The sequence below is a fragment of the Erithacus rubecula genome (genome assembly GCF_903797595.1).
Source record: "Erithacus rubecula genome assembly, chromosome: 12".
NCBI lineage: Eukaryota > Metazoa > Chordata > Aves > Passeriformes > Muscicapidae > Erithacus > Erithacus rubecula.
Genome location: NC_136664.1, coordinates 1,245,022 through 1,261,678, shown reverse-complemented (window position 1 = coordinate 1,261,678; position 16,657 = coordinate 1,245,022). Strand labels below are relative to the sequence as shown.

The 16,657-nt window shown below is 52.1% G+C and overlaps 1 protein-coding gene across 3 annotated transcripts in view; it reads right to left on the bottom strand.

Annotated features, from left to right (window-relative positions):
• Positions 1-2,051: 2,051 nt before the first annotated feature.
• The window catches only part of ANKRD11 (ankyrin repeat domain containing 11), a 126,490-nt gene continuing 111,884 nt past the window's right edge, over positions 2,052-16,657 (bottom strand). For all 3 annotated transcript variants that reach the window (XM_079315952.1, XM_079315950.1, XM_079315951.1), the window contains exons 6-13: positions 16,295-16,498; positions 13,599-13,741; positions 12,778-12,925; positions 5,317-12,038; positions 4,475-4,573; positions 4,254-4,397; positions 3,163-3,255; positions 2,052-2,857 (exon numbers count right to left, since the gene is read on the bottom strand). In XM_079315952.1, the coding sequence (XP_079172078.1) occupies positions 2,672-2,857; positions 3,163-3,255; positions 4,254-4,397; positions 4,475-4,573; positions 5,317-12,038; positions 12,778-12,925; positions 13,599-13,741; positions 16,295-16,498 (7,739 nt within the window). In that variant the 3' untranslated portion in view covers positions 2,052-2,671. The remainder of the gene's footprint in view (positions 2,858-3,162; positions 3,256-4,253; positions 4,398-4,474; positions 4,574-5,316; positions 12,039-12,777; positions 12,926-13,598; positions 13,742-16,294; positions 16,499-16,657) is intronic.

Genomic DNA, 16,657 nt, shown 5'->3' with positions numbered 1-16,657 from the left:
AAACCCCAGCCCGGTCCCGATCCCCCCTCCCTCAGCCCCACATCCTGAGCTCCACCCTGAGCTTGGTTTGCCCCCTCCCAAGCCCCCCAGTTTGGTTGTCCACGCCCCATTCACCCCAGCCGAGCCCCAGTCTGCCCTCCCCCAGCCCTGCTTGTCCCCCACCCCAGCTCAGCCCCCCTCTCTCTCCATGGTGCTCCAGACCCCTCTCAGGACTGGGGAACCCCCCAGCTCCGCTGGTGCTGGGGGTCCTGAGGTGCAGCCAGGGGTTCCAGGGTCCATCTGTGAACACCCACAAATGCACCCAGGTCCCCCCAAACCTCAAAGGGGGGCAGGATCTGTGACACCCCCTCTAGGAAGGGAACGTGTGCCTGTGGGAAGCGCCAACAGAGCAGCCAAACTGCAAACAGACTTTATTTCCCTATTCTTTTGAAACCTTACTCACAAATGTGGCTTCTGGGAGCAGCAGAATCACTCGGGTGCTCAGCTTCAGAGCTGCAATGGTGGAAAAACTCCATCTGCAAAAATCACATTGAAAATCGCACTGAAAAAAATCACACCTGCAAACTCACATTGAAAGATCACACCGAAAAAAAAATCTCATCTGCATTTTTTTGTCTCCCTCTGAGGGATCCACACCCCCACACGTCTGGGAGTTACAGAACTGGGAGGAAAACTGACCCTGGAGACTCCCAAGGTCACCAGCACCGTGGTCAGATGAGCCTGTGGGACTTTCCAGCTTCACAAGTTCATAAAAGGTCTCTGTGACTACAGAGACAGATTTATGGCTGTTTCACACAATAAAGACCAGGGATGGAAATCAATCCAAGAACAAGTGTTACCTGTGGCTGCTTTCTCCCTGACACAGGAGCAGCCCCCAGTCCCAGTATTTGCTCCAGTGCCCCATCACACTCATCCCACAGCCCAGGGCAAGGATGGGGGAAAAATCCCTCTGGGAGCAGCTGGGACACCCCTGGCTCTGTGATGGAGTGAAAACCTCCAGGATCCCCTTGCCTTGACTGTGGAAAATTCCTCAAGTGGCTGCAGAGCTGTGGCACTGAGGGGGGAGCTGGGGCTGAATCCAGGGGTCCCCTCTGGTCCTCCTCAGCCAGGATATGCCAGCAGAGGAACAAATGGCATTTGGAACATCTTTGTTTTCCAAAGAGGCAGCTGAGACACTCAGCCAGCACAAGCACTGGGGAAACCCACCAGAGGAAGCTGAAGAACCCAGAGCTGGCAGTGGGGGTCTGTGGGGGCACCTCTCCCTCCTGCCTGGGGTTGGAAGCTGCAGCCATCAGGATGGCACAGAGGATTTGGAAAGGCCCTGGGATCTTCCTCCAGCTGCATCCCTGAGATGGTGAGTGAGGACTGAGTTTGCCTGGATCCCTGTCTAGACTCTGCAATCCCAAAACAGAATCTGCTGCTCAGTCACTCTGGGGGCACTGAATGCACCAGCACGAGGGATCCCCTCTCCTCATGACCCAGCCCTGGAGGATTTGCAATCCCACTGCACACAAAGAGGCATGGAAAAGAGAGAATGATGTTTAAAATCAAAGAACAAACAGTTTGGATTGGAAGGGACCTTAAAGCTCATCTTGTTCCATCCCCTGCCATGGGCAGCTGATCTGGGCAACTTTTTCCTTGACATGGAAACTGCTGCCCAGGGTGAACTATAAATACAAAGATAATTTTAATTAATTTATTTATTTCTTTACACATAACTGAAAGTGATGTTACAGTACATAAGTTATTTACAACTGTGCAGTAATGTGTTGCAAAATAAATTATCTAGAAGGCAGCAAAAGTACATTGTTAATGTATATAAAAACTGTACAGCATTTATGGGATACAATTTTTCTTTATATGAGTATTGGCTCTGTAGTGTTTTCAAGTTATGTTCTCAGAAAGAGAAACGAAATGCCCAAGATTAAAGGAAAAAAATATATAAACCACGTGGATTTTACTCCATTAAAAACACAGTTGGCAAAGTCCTTTCTCTGCGTCGTGCCCCGGCCGCGCCGGCGGCTGCTCTGCCCGTCCCCAGCGGTGGCACCTCCCGGCGCTGTCCCCGCTCCGGAGCCCCTCCCAACGTGGACACTGTCCTTTTGTTTCTAATTGGTTTGTTTGTTTGTTTGTTTTTAATGTAATTTTTTTTTTGTAGTATTTTTTTTTTCCGTTCTTTTTTTTTTTTGTTTTTTTTTTAGACATACCCATGATGAACGGAAACTCAACACACCCCCCCCCTCCCCCCATGGTTTCCTACTGCAGCTTCTCCCAGAGAGGAGACGCGCGCCCGGTGGAAAACAGAGAGCTGGAAATCACGGTGTTCACAAGTACATGGTTCACGTGGTTGCTGGCCCCGCTCAGCAGCTTCTGCAACACACACACACGGTGTCCTTGGCCTCCTCCCTCCGCGCCCCGGCCAGTCCCGGGGCCGCTGAGCGCCCGCTGCCCGCAGCCTCCCCGCTGCCGCTCCGCCAGCGAGGGACACGGCCTGAAGAAAGTGCAAGTATTTTCTCTTATTGTTTTGTTTTCTGCCGATAGCTGCTGCTTCCTCCTCCTCTGACCAGGGATTCATCAGCAAGCGGTTAAGGGTGAATGTGAGCTCGACCGCCCGACCTCGGAGCGCTCCCGTCCTTGCCAGTGTTCAGTGATGTCTCCTGGGCTGGAACTGTCATGCCGGCAAGAGCACAAAGTCATCGTTCACGTCGACCATTGGCACATAGAACGAGGGCACCTCGTTCACGCAGAGGGATTTGTGCCCCGCGGGGTCCAGCTCCTGCACCTTCAGCTGCCACTCCATCCTCTGCACCGCGTTCAGGGCGGCTGCCTCGTGTTGCTGTCGCATGAGCAGGCACGTCTGCATTGGGAAACAACAACGGGACGTGAGGGCTGAGTGGCAGCAAAGGCAGGGGACATGCAGCAGGGGACATGCAGCCAGGGATGCCACACACAGGACACCTGGATTTGGGATGTGTGCTGAGCCCAGCCCCAGCAGGAGCCAAGGCAAACCCAAAAGTTTGGGTGTGAAAGGCTTGTCCACTCCCACGCAACGCTGCCCTGACAGTCTCTGGACTCTGTGTTAAGGCAGCTCCCAGGCTCCAGGCACGGGCAGGGCCCTCCTGGAATGCCCCTCCTGGAGCACGGGGCTCCCACGGCTCTCACCTTCATCCGGTCGTACTTGTCATCCACGTCCTGCAGCCAGGAAATGAACTGTCGCGCGTTGAAACGGTCTCTGACCGATTTGTTTTCGTCTCCCTAAGGACAGGACAGCAAAGGGAGGGACACAGCATTAGTTCTGTACTTTAAGCAGTTACAGGTCTCACAGGCCATAATCACATTCACTCCTCAGAACCGTGGTGCCTGCAGGGAGGGAGGATGGACGTCACTGCTGCCAGCTGCTCCTGCAGCCCTTCCTGGGATTCAGTCTCAGATGGGGATGCACCCATGTGCACATACTCCCTGTTTCTCCCTGATTCACAGGGAATCTGCCCATGTCAGCCCATAACAGCACCTGCACTCTCTGACTCCTTCAACTCCTGCCAGGACAGCAGCAGCAGACACTTGGCTGGGAAATGCTGATGGATAAATCAGAGCTCCTGGATCAATACTCAGCTCACTAGTAAATCCCAGGATCTGTCCCTGCCCAGGATCCCTCCTGCAATGCACCAGGGTAATGTTTTTCTTCCCTTCCTTCCACAGGAAGAGACACCCCAGAGTGTAGTAAAGGAAACCTCTCCAGTGTGCAGATGTCACAAGACTCACTGATGAAGCTGAGCCATCTCTGCATCTGACACACATGAACTCCCTGTGTCCCACATTCCTGGATCTATTTCCTTCCCCAGCACACATGTGGGAACTGAGGCAGATTAGGCAAATGATGTTCCTAGTCATAGAATAGTTTGGATTGGAAGGGACATTAAAGCCCATCTCCTTCCACCCCTGCCATGGGACACTTTCCACTGTCCCAGGTTGCTCCAGAACGTATCCAGTCTGGTCTTGGACACTTCCAGGGATGGAGCAGCCACAGCTTCTCTGGGCACCCTGTGCCAGGGCCTCCCCACCCTCCCAGGGAAGAATTCCTTCCCAATATCCCATCTGATGACCTTTGAGGGAGGTGATACCCTGAACTTGAGGCAAGTAGAGCATTAGTAACTCCTGCCTCATCCTTCCCTCCATCCCTCCAGAAATGCCCATCTCCCTCAGGGTCCTGCAGAGCCCCTGAGACACTTCCTCACCCCTGGGGCAGCACTGACCTGATTTTCCAGAGGCATGTTGTACACCTCGGAGTCCAGCAGCATGGTGCAGGCGCTGAAGGGCACGGCCTGGTTGGCAATGGTCCTGGCTGCCCGGCAGTGCACCCGCAGGATCTCCTGCTCGCAGGACACGATCAGCTTCTCCTGAGCAAGAGCAGAGCAGTGAGAGTGGCAGCCTCAGCCTGGCCAGCAGGGCAAAGTGGGTGTGGAGGGTGCCTTACCCGCTCAATGCTGTGCTGCAGCCGCAGCTTGCCCCGCACAGCCTCCTGCTGCTTGAAGAGCTCCTTGAGCGGCTCCGCCAGCGACGGCGGCGGCGCGATCTGCGGGCACAGGCAGGGTGAGAGCAGGACCTCTGCAGGCACAGCCCCCCAGAATGAGTGCTGGCCACAGAGCAGCAGGGATATCCCATGGGGGGCCCGTGGAGAAGCTCTGCCAAGGACAAAGTGCTGCCAGCACTCAGACTGAGGGGAGGACTTGGCAAGAACAACCAGAGCTGACCCGCCCTCCTGCTGCAGGGCAGGGTGTGTGGCAAGGAATGGAGCCTGGGCACACTGACCCTTCTCCTCCAGTCTGGATCCTGATTTACCACCTGCAGCCCCATGTTGATCAATGCATTTGTATTTGTGAGTCTGCTCCTGCAGCACAGCAGTGAAATGCTGATCCTAGTGCCAAGTCAAAGAGGAGAGCTTGGGAAAATGATGGTAGGAGTTAAGAGTCATCTTTTTCCCATGTTCCAGGTTCATTATCCTGTTACTACACTGCTGCAAGAGCAGTTTTAACTTCCAGCCTCAAATCCAGTAGATTCTTAGAAAGCTTGCTCTAAAGCCTGACCAAACCTCAGGTCCCTCAGCAGAGCCCAAAGTCTTCTCTGCAAAAATGCAGCAAATCAGGGGGTGCATTTACCACACAGCCAAGCACTTACCCAGGGTCAGGTTTGGTGTCATACTCTAAATGCAGATTGGGGCACATTGCAAGGTGGGCACAGGGCATGGGAGACAACTTGGATGAGCCTGTAACAGTGAGGAGGGACATGTCCCAAGGCTAAAGAGAGAAGGTGACTCACCACTGGAATATGGAGCTTGCTTAGGGGTTTGCCATCCAACAGGTAGGAGCCTGTGTAGGTGACATATTCAGCGTAGCACTGCGGAGCTTGGGGAGTTATGTAGCACAGGATTTTCCGCTTCTCCTCAATCTTCTTCCTGATCTGGAGATACTCAAAGTAGGGGTTGGACCTGTCACTGTGGTAGGGCTCGATGTCGTCCAGTTTGATGGCATCGACGATAGCTGCCAGTGTCTGCTGGATCATCTCCCTGGTCTGCTGGGTGGAGGTGTTGATCTGCTGCTGCAGCTGCTGGTTGGAGCGCTGGAAGCGGCGCTTGCGCGGGTGCTGGGCCTGGGAATCCTCCTCCTCCGTGATGCGGCCCTTGGCTCGCGTCACGGGCGCGGAGACGGGAGGAAATTCCTTCTCGGACGCGGCGGCGTTCTGCTTGTTTTGGTTGGCGAGCATCTGAGCCCGGTTCCTGGTAATCCGCTGAGGAATCTCTTCTATTTTGGGTGGTTTGGGAGCTTCTGCTACTGGTTTTTGTACTGGTTCAACAATTTCTGCTTGAGCGTTGCCAGCGGGCGCGTCCGCCTGGGCTGGCGGGGGCTGGCTCCCAGCGCGGGCTGCAGCCGTGTCCTGGGGAACACCGGCCTCAGAAGCAGCCACGGGCACAGGGCCGGGCTGGGAGCTGCCCTCTGCCACCCCACCAGCCGAGGGCAGCTCCTCCTGCACGGCCTCTGCCTCTTTGCTCTCCGGTGGCGCGGGCTCGGCCGGGGTCTGCTGGAAAACCTGCGCTTCCGAGTCCTCCGCTGCCTTCTCCTCAGCTGCGTTCGGCGCTTCTGAGGCGGCTTCTTGTGTAGCCACTTCTGGTTTCTGCTCCTCTGCTGGTGGCTCCGTGTCCGTGGGCAGGGTGGCCGCTGCCTGGCTGGCCGGCGGCTCCTCGGGCTCGCTGGTCGCTATTACGGACGTGCCGGTTTTGATGATGCCAGCGCTCGGTTCTGCTGCTGCTGCTGGGCTTTCCTCCACCGCTTCTGCCTCCGTCATCTCCGTCTCTGCAACGTCCTTAGGCTGGAGTGGCAGGTCTGGGAGTGAGAAAGGGCCGAAGTCCAGCTCATCCTCGGTGTTGGTGAAGGCGTCAGGCCACGTCACCGCCTCCTCCGCGTTCGCAGGTGCTGCGTTGCTATTTTCCAAATAGTTGTTTTCTGGGGCAGCGACGACTTCGGCCTGAGGCTCTGCTGGCACACACGGGGGCTCTGGAGGGATCTCTGGTGCTTCTTCTGGAAGAGGCTTGCAGTTGTTGAAGAAGGTGTCTAACCTAGTAGGGGACATGTACGGAGCTTGCTCTTCAGCATTCGCGATTTCTCCTGGAACTGCTTCCTCAGCATCCTCCTTGACTTCCTCCAGCCTCGGTTCAGACACTGACAGAGGGTACGAGATGGGAGAAACGGGGTAGGAAGTCTCTGTGGGAATGAAGGCTACTGGCGCGGGATGAATCGGCTCTAGAGAACAGAGCGGAGGTTTAGGAGACTCGGAAAACCTCTGGGGAGATTTCATCAGAAGCTCCGAGCCCATGGACCAGGTGACAGGGTGCTCTGCGGGGTTGCCCATCAGGCTGGGAGGAATGGCGGTGTCGGGGTTTCGGGAAGGAGGGTTGTCCCAGTCTATGTTGTTTTGTTCAGGCATTCCCGAACTAAAATGGTTCTCTTCGATGGGTGGCAGGTAGGTGGATTCTGGTGGCATGATGGAGGCGGTGGCTTGCTGCTCCTCTGTGGTATCCAAGGGCATGCCAATGTCGGGGGGAAGAGCACTTTCCACTGAAGGAGCCAGCAGCTCGTCCCTGTGCGAAGGGGAGGATTTTGCTTGTAAACCAGAGAAGACACTTTCGGGTGACTGGGCGACCCCGCTGACGGCTCCCGGCGCGCAGTGCAGAGCTTCCACCTTGGGAGAGGAAACTCCATAATCCGGGGAGTAATACCCAGGAGACAAACACTGGAACTTCTCAGCAGGAACGGAGGGAAGGGGAACCTTCTCCTCCATTAAATGCTGCACTGGAGAGTCATAATTCGATGTAGCTGGGACACTCTGCTGCCTGAAAAACTTATCTCCAACGCTGAATTCCTCTTCGGGCGCCCTCCTGATATCCACTGAGATGGAGCGGTAGAGGTTGGAGGAGGGTATGGTGCGAGTCGGGGTCTGACTGGGGTTCTCGGGGAGCCCGCTGGGAACGTTGGAGTATCTGTCGAAGAAGGAAGGAGAGCAGGCGTTCATGGACATGGTGGAGATGGGCAGCGAGTGCTGCGAGTCAGCGCACTCGAACATCAGGTCCGTGTAATCCTCGTTGCTGCACGACGGCGTCCTGGGCGTCTGCATCACCTCCTCGTAGCTCGGGCAGGACACCACGGACGCCGGGGTGGGGACGCCCGTGGGCCGGTTCTGATCCGGCCGGGGAGACGCCGGGAGGATCTCCTTCAGCTGAGGACCCGTGATCCAGTCCTTGGAGTCTGTCCCCACAGCAGGCTGTGCCTTGTTTTCTGGTGACAGGATAGGAGTCAGGGGACCCAACTCTTTGAGTTTCTTGTCCTTGAGCTGCGTGTCCAGTGCTAGCGGCTTCTTGGCGGGCAGATCCAGGCTCCTCTTGCGCACATCCTCTGAGCTTTTGAGTTTGTCCTTTAACTTGGGGTCTCCAGACCTGTGCCGCATTTTCTCCATTTGCTTCATTCTCTCCTTGTGCCTTTTGTGGCGCTCCTCGATCTCCAGGTCTTTCTGGCTCAGCATCCTCTCAAAGCTGGTCATCATCAAATCACCATCTCCCAGAAGTTTCTCCCTCGGCCTGGCATCTTTCTTGCCGCTGTCTTTGGAAAGGGTTATTTTTTCATTCCCGTTGCTTATTTTTATGGACTCTGATTTGTCTTTGTCTTGATTCTCCTTGAGCTTCTCCTTCAGTTTGGTTTCACCGAATTTGAGGCTGTCCTCCTTGGATTTATCTTTGAAGGTGGTAACTTGAGGCCCGTCCTTATCTTTGAGTGTTGACTTTGGCTCATCTTTGTGATGTTTAAAGAAACCATCTGTGTGTTTGTCCCTATGCTTTTCCTTTTCCTCCTTCCATTTTTCCTTGTGTTTATCCCGCTTCTTTTTCTCTTTAGCTGTGCTGATGGTGCTGGAACCGTAAGCCTTTTCTTTCTCCGCCTTCTTTGACAGCTCTCTTTCAGAATCATTTTTATCCTTCTTTTCAGAAAATAAGTAATCAATGCTCTTCTCCGGTTCCTCATCAGCGTCTGCCTTCATGTTGTAGGAAGAGCCAAAAGCCTCCCCATCCACAGAGAAATCCTTTTCATAATGAGTGGAATCCTTTCTGCTGCTGGAGTCCTTGAATTCTTCTGATTTTTCCTTTTTCTCTGTCTTATCTTTCTTTGCTTTTTCCTTCTCGTGACTTTTCTTTGAGGAAGATGAGGAATGCCGGTGCCTCTCCTTCTCCTTGAGCTTGTCCTGAAGGCAGGGTAAAGGGAGAGAGTCCTTAAACTTTTCTTCAGCAGCGTCAGTCAGAGAGAGGTTAGAAGACTCGAAGAGGCTAGTGAGTCCTGGCTCTTGCCCTCTGTCCGTGAAGCTGTCAGAGGAGATCTCGCTGATTTTGTCATTGGAGTCATCCCTGTAGTCATTCAGAGCCTCCTCCTCCAGTTTCTCCAGCAGGCTCTTCTCCGACTCCCCTCCTTTTGAAGACTTCTTCTCTTTGGAATGCTCCTTGTCCGGCTTCTCCTTGTGTTTGCTTTTCACCTTGTCCTCGCTGGCGTGCTTCTTCTCAACCTTTTCTGGGAGCTTTTGCTTGTTTTTCTTCTCCTGAGCGGAATCTATGGACATCCTTTCCTTCCTGTCCTTGTACTTCTCGCTGGACTCCTTATCCTTCTTCTCCTTGTGTTTCTCAAAGGAACTCTTCTCCTTCTTCTCCTTCCCCCCTTCCGATGTCCCTTTGTCCTTTTTCTTCTCCTTGGACTCCTTATCCTTCTGCTTCTCCGAGTGCTGCCTGTCTGAGGAGTACTTGCGGTGCTTGTCGGGGTAGGGCTCCTTGTCGGCGCTGTCGTCCTTGTCCTGCAGGCTGTCCAGGCGGTGCAGCTCGCCGCCGGCCTCGCCCACCTTCAACCCGCTCAGGCTGTACTCGTCCCTCTCGTCCTCGCTCTCGTCCGTGAAGATGTCGGCGATGCTGTACCAGCTCTTCTCCTTGCCTTTCTTCTCGTCCTTCTTCTCGGAGAAATCGTCTCTGTCGGTGGAAAAGCTTTTCTCTTTCTTCTCCTTCACCTGGTCGAAAGAACTCTTCCGCTCCTTGTCCTTGCTGTGAAGGTCCTTGTACTTCTCCTTAGTTTCTTTCTTCTCTTTGAAACTCTTCTCTAGCTCTTTGTCCTTCAGGATTTTCTCTGGAGCGGCTTTTTCATTTTTCTCCTTGTCGCCTTCTTTGGATTTTTCCTTGTATTTTTCTGGTTTCACCTTTTCCTTTTTTTCTTTATCGGGACCATCTTTCTTCTCCTTTTCCTTCCCAGAATGGTGCCTCTCCCAGCTCTCCAGGGTCTTCCCACTGAACTCGGGGTCAGACTTATCCTTGAAGAATGTTTCACAGCCATACTCCTTGAAGTCATCTCGATAGGGCTCCTCCTGCTTCGTCTTGGGATCTTTTCGCTCTTTAGAGCCGTCAGAGGAATCTTTTCTGTCTTTGTTGGTTTCACCTGTGTCTTTTTCTTTCCTCTCCTTGCCCGTCTCCACAGAATCCTTCCTTTTCTTATCCTTTTCAGGCAAATAGCTGGGAGTAACTTTGTGTCTGTCTGTTTGGTCCTTTTTCTTCTCGGAGCTTTTCTCCACGTAATCCCTCTCCTTCTTTTTTAAGAAAGCGTCCTTTTCATTCCGCTTCTCGTTGTATTCCTTCTTCTCTTTAATTTTATTTTCCTTTTTCTTGTCTTTAATTTCCTCTTTCACGGGTTCTATGATTAGTTTTGCCACCGTGTCATTTTTAATCTCCCTGAAATCTGTTATTGGAGAATCCCAGCTGTCCTCACCCTTGAAATCGAAGGATGAATCAGAGGACAAGTCTGAAAACCACCTCTCCTGCTGATCGTCCGAAAGGCTGAACTTCGTGTCCTCGCTTTCGGCAAACTGAGTTTTGTTATTAAACTCATCAAACCCAGACTCGTCCCTGTAAAGTTTTTCTTTTTTGCATTTTTCCTTCTCTTCCTTGAAGGATTTTTCTTTCTCTAGTTTAGAAGCCTTCTCCTCCTTCAGCTCATTCTTCTTTTCGGATTTGGACTGCTTGTCCTTTGACTTCTTCTTTCTCTCCTCCTTGTGTATTCTCGGCTTCTCCTCCTTGGGAGATTTCTCTTTGACAGGTTTCTCTTTTTCTGATTTACTCAATCCTTCTCTGAAGGATTTGCTCAGGTCTTTACTACCATCTTTGATTTTTCTTAACGATTTCTCCTCTTTTGAGGATTTTCCAGTCTCATCTTTAAACAACCACTCCTTCTCCTCTGCTTTACCTTTGGGGAGCTTTTCCTCCTTCTTACCATGCTCCCGATCGTGCTTTAACACTTTCAACTTATTTTCGACTGGATTTTCTGTCTCTACTATCAAGCCTTTCTCAGGCTTTTGTTTAGAGTCCTCAAACTCAAATGAAAATGTTTTGATTATTTTAATGTCTTGGCTGATGGGACACTGTCCCTTCTCCTTGTTTTTATGTTTGTGTTTTGTTTTATGCTTTTTAACAACCTTCCCCTCCTTGTCCAGCTTTGGAATTGCTCCATCCACATTGCTATGGAATGAATTCTTTTTCTCAGAAACAGTGTTGTGGGGGGTGTTTTTCTTTTTGTGCTCTGGTTTCTTCCTGACTGGCTTTAGTGACTCTAAGCTCGAGTCCTCGGACGAGTAGTCTGACTCGCTGGTCAGCCTCGTCCTGGTGGAGTCCGATAGGGAACTGACGTCTGACCAAGCTGGAGAAGATATGGTTTTCCAATTGTCCGTCCTCCAGTGCTTGGAGTGCTGCTCTGTAAGACTGGGATTATGTTTCTGGGATGCTAAACTCCCATGTGAAGAGGTCGATGAGGCAGACAGAGAGTTAAACAAGGAGGATTCCTTTAGCACTAGCCTTGAGTCCTTTACACAGCTAGAGCTCTGTAGAGAGTCTCTATCATCCTCCTCACTCTCCACGTTTTCACTCTCTGATTCAGAGGAACAAAACTTGTCATTTTTTTTGCCAAACCGAACCTCTTTGCTTTTCGTCTCCTTCTTCCGCTTCTTTTTTACTTTGCTTTTCTCCTTGGGTGCCTTGGTGCTGGCGGGCTCCCGAATTTTGCTGCTGGGCAATATGGAGTGGGAGGAGAGGCGCAGCTTCTCCCCCGTGCCCACGGCCACGCTGGTCTCCTCCTCGTCCGAGCTGTCCGACAGGATGCGGTGGGCAGCTTTCTTTGGTGTAATTGTGTTATTTTTAGTATAAGTTTTCACTTCCATTTTGGGTATGGAAATGAAACTGTTTGCTTTAGTCTCTTTCCTGTAATCCTTTTTCAGCAAATGTTTGTCATCGACCGGCGGGACCCGGTCCTGCTCATCGTCCTCATCGAATTCATACTCATCCTTCACCGGGGTGATGGTTTTGGGGGGCTCCTGGGCCTTGGGCTTGTGTTTCAAACCCTTCTCAAACTCTGAGTCTGTGTTATTGCCATCAACGGAGCTGGAGGGGGCGAAGGAAGGGGCGTCCTCCTCTTCTGAGGTCTCTGCAGAGAGAAAAAACCAGTGAGTTAAGGACTGCCAAGGGCTCTGGGGAGGGATCATCACTGGTCTCCTGCACACACCAACCCCTGCCAACAGCCCTGATGCCCTTTGGCCTCACCCAGCCTTTGCAAGTTGGCAGCCAAGAGCTCGGAATGCCAGGTTGGGAGATCTTTTTGGAAGGAAGCTCCTCCAGCTCTGACCTGCATGAGGTGTTCCTCACAATAACATCCTGGGTGTATAATGAGAACTTTGGAAGAGCGTTATGACTGCACACAGCGTTGGTCAAGGCTCCCTAAAAGACTGAAAGTTCTGATGTACACTAATAAAAGTGCCCCACAATGGTGGCACTGCTGGAAGAGGATCTAGCAGGGGCAGTCTGGAAGCAGAACCTGAAACACCAGTGCTGGGACAGCTGAAGGACAGGAACACAGGGTGGGCACGCAAACCTCCCCCTCTCCCCTGAACTACCACCTTCCAAAGGTAAAACATCCATTTACCTGCAGCTGCCTTCCAATCCTACATCCCAACTGCACCAGGGAAGTGATCTCAGTGCTGGCTTCCATTGCAAAACCCAAGCTGTAGCTGGTGGCTATGCTGTCTGAATTTGGGTTACAGCTATGGGTGGGCTCCTGACCACAGCAGCATCTGACAGGAGTCTAACTTCACTGTCCCCTCAAGGTGATATGTGATAGCTGCAGACCACAGCTGACCCAGCCCTGGCTACAGAAAGGCCAGTCTCACCTGTGGAGCTCTCTTCACTGGAGGGGTACGTGGTCTTCCCCAGGAGCAGGTTCACCATGGTGGGAGAATTCGCTACTTTCAAAGGTGTCTCACCCTTCCTGTTGCTTTGATGAGGATTCCCTCCATAATGCAGCAACAATTTCACCACCTGAAAAGAGAAACTGAGGCTTGAAAATGCTCACAGTGTTTTGATTCCAGGTTTTTTTTGCATGATTTTCATACATAACTAAAAGAGTGGTGTCTTCAAGACATGCTTTGTGGTGCTAACATAAGAGAGAAGCCCCAGCAACATTCCCAGGGATGTGGTGGAATCCCCATCTCTGAAAGGGTTCAAGAAACATTTAGGGACAGGGTTGAGTGGTGCTCTGGCAGCATCAGGTTAATAGCTGGGCTTGATGACTGTGGAGATCTTTTCCAGCATTAATTATCATGTGATTCTAAGAACCAACCTGGGCAGGAAAGCAGGGGGAAGAACAAGGCACAAAGTCATTCTCCTGTCCCAGTTCCAGAAGAATGCACTATCCCCTGTGCAGAGGAGCACCAATTAAAACACTCAACAGCTCTGAGACAGGGAAATTCACACAATCAGGGAATAATTTAAGCTGGAAGGGACCTTCAAGCCCATCCCATACCATGGGCAGGAAAACCTTCCAGTAACCCAAACTGCTCCAAACCCCATCCAACCTTGAACACAAATTCCTTCCCGCTGCATGGGAAATCAGACAAAACTCCCCATCATCTGTGTTTTCCCACAGGTCTGCTGGAAGCACAAGTTTGCAGAAGAGCCATGGAGAGCAGAGCAGTGACTGCCAGCCCCTGACCTTGAAGTGGCCGTTGTTGGCGGCGTCGTGCAGGGGGGTGTCATCGTCCAGCCCCTTGGTGTTGACCTCGGCTCCTGCTGCCAGCAGCTGCTTGGCCACGTCGTAGTAGCCCCTGTTGCAGGCCTCGTGCAGCGCCGTCCAGCCTGCAAGGACAGGGACACTCAGGACACACTGACCCACTCTGGGGTTCCTCCTCTGTCCCCAGATCACCCCAGAGGGACATGAGGTGGTTCAAACCCTGGTTTTCTCTGAAGCAGCTGAAGAGAGATTGCTGGAGGTGGTTTTTTCTTTTTCCAAGGATTGTTTATTGTTTCTTATCTCAGGGTTTGCTCAGCCTGGCATCCATGGTGGGATCTGCCTGCTGAAGGCAGGGCTGATCTTATATAGTTTGTATTATGTATTACATGTTTACAAAATTTTCCCAATACAATACAATTTTATTAAATGGTCCAGCCCTGACCTCATCCAATCCAAGAGTGCCAGTGTGTCACCCAACATGGATGACATGGAGAAAAAGGAGGAAAAGGTGTCCACTCCCCAAATTCTCCATCTTGGCCACGTGTCCCTTATCATAAACATTCCCAAAAGTCTATTTATCTACGTTCTAACAATCTAATTTACACTTCACTAATTTTGGTGGCTTGTTTCCATTCTTTCCATGTTGGTAAGTTCCCCCAGGGGTTAGAATTCAGCACCTGTGACACCAGGGTCTCACTCAGAGGTCTTTGAGACCCTTGCCAGGGGGGTTTTGAGACCCCCAAGGAGGCCAGGGCTCCCACACAGCAGCACCTCCACAGTGACACTGAGCCACAGGCAGGCTCAGTGTGGTCAGGGCTGTGATGCTCTGATGGCTGAATTTGGCTGTGTTAGCCAGCCATGGCACACAGCAGGAAGGAATCTGCAGCTCTGCCCTGCTGCTCCTGCCAGGCTGTCATAGAATCAGCCCCACTTCTCCCACTGGTCATGAGCATCTGCCAGACCTGACACAGCCCCTGGAAATGGACAGTTTTATATGGGAAATAAAGAACTGCTGATGTCATGTGAAAGGCAGGTCTTAGATCTGTTCCCCTTTATATCATCAAGAAATGGTTTGGGTTGGAAGGGATCTTAAAGCTCATCCAGTCCCACCCCCCATCTCATTCCACTATTCCAGGTTGCTCCAAGTCCCCTTCAATCTGGCCTTCAATGCTTCCAGCAATGGGGCAGCCACAGCTTCTCTGAGCTACCTGTGCCAGGGCCTGTCCACCCTCACAGGAAGAATTTCTTCCTAAAATCCCTTCTAACCCTGCCCTATGTCACCTTAAGGCCATTCCCACTTGTTCTGCCACTCCATGGTCTTGTGAAACCTCTCCAGCCTTCTCTTAAACTCTGTTAGGTTTGGCTTTAGTTTCCAATCCCTCTGTAAGTGAAACCCAGAGCAGGCTGAGCTCAGAACTGAGCCCTCACACAGATTTTCTGTGTTCTCTCCAAACACAGCAACACTGGCCTGGCCTTGGGGGTGAAACCAAACAGCAGCTCCTTAGTACTGGCAGCTCCAGTTCTCAAACAAATCTCTGAAGAGCACAGAACAAAATATTTTCTTGTGTTCCAAGAGGCTGTTTTTGAGCAGAGCCTGTTCTGAAGCTCCCCAGTCGGGTGCTGTGGTGTTTTGCTGATAGTGATGTGGGAGCACGTCCTGTTACCTTCACTTGGAGCCTTTGGAGGGGGCACCTGTGCCCAGAATTAATCACAGCTGATACTCCAGTCTGGCACTGGGATTAATCATACGGGTGGAGGAACAGCCATGTCTATTTATAGCCCCAAAATCATGCCAAGAGAACAGCAAAGTCAAGCTCTGGGGCTTGCTGGAGCAAGGCTGATCCAGCCCCACCAAATGGCACCTTCATCACCCCTTCAGCAGCATCATCCCTTCAGCAGCATCCCATGGCTGCCTGTTCCCTGCAGGACTCAGGGCTGCTCCCATCTCATCCCACCACCCCAAGCAGGAGCTTGGCAGCACTGCTGAGGAGGAGGTGGAGGAGGTGGAGGTGGTACTACTCCTGAGCTGAGGGTCAGGATGGTCAACAGTTCCAACGTGGGTGCCTGGTGGGAGCCTAACCTTGCCCTTCACATTCCCTCCCCCCATCAGCAGCACCCACACATTCAGTCCTTAAAAACAACTCCCAAAAATTCACAGGCATCAGGCCCCCAACTCCAGAGCGATGACTTCACAAACCCACTCTCAGCAGTATTTCTGGGCACATAATTCCTTCTATTTAAAGAAAAACCAGAGCTCAACCAGCCCACCTCCCTTTGCAAATCCCCTTCCAGACTTCCAGCACAGCATCCCCGTGGAAGGGCAGAAGGAAATGGTCTGGAGTGGCCTGGCCAGTTTTGGTGTGTGGAACCACAACAGCTCCAGGGATTCTCTGCATCCTGCCCAGCCCAGCTTCACCACCTCCAGCAGACTGGACTGCCTGGGAATGCTGCTCCCAAACTCCAAGAAAACTGATGCTTTGGGAGAGTTCTTAATGTGACTTTTTGTTATTGTCTGGATTTTTAAATTTTATTTTTTTAAAGAGCAAAATCACAATTTCTGGCAAATCCCCTCTTTCCAAGGGCATGTTAGAAACAAACTACTTTTTCTGCTGGGAGTGATTCCTGGAGGTGGAAGATGGAATCAGGTGAGAACAAAGCTGGGATTCCTGAGCTGTTACCTGCAAAGTCCTTCACATTGACATCTGCACCCTCGATGATGAGCTCCTTGATGCGCCGGGCGTCGCCGCGGATGGCAGCGCGATGCAGCCGCGTCTCCCCTCGCTCGTTTCTCTTATTTACTTTATCTTTGGTTTTGGAGGCAGAGTTGGGAGTTCCCTTCTGACAAACTGTAGACTGAGAGGGATGCTTTGGTGTTGTGTCAACTGCAGGGAGGAGAGAAGCAGCGTCAGGGATTGCCACGCTACAGAATTCCTGTGCCCTTAGAGGGAGCTCGTGCATCACGTTTCGGCTCTTCCCAAAATATTCAGGAGGAGGCAAGAGGCAACCCAGGCTCTGGAGGGGATGTGAACAGAGCAGCCTGT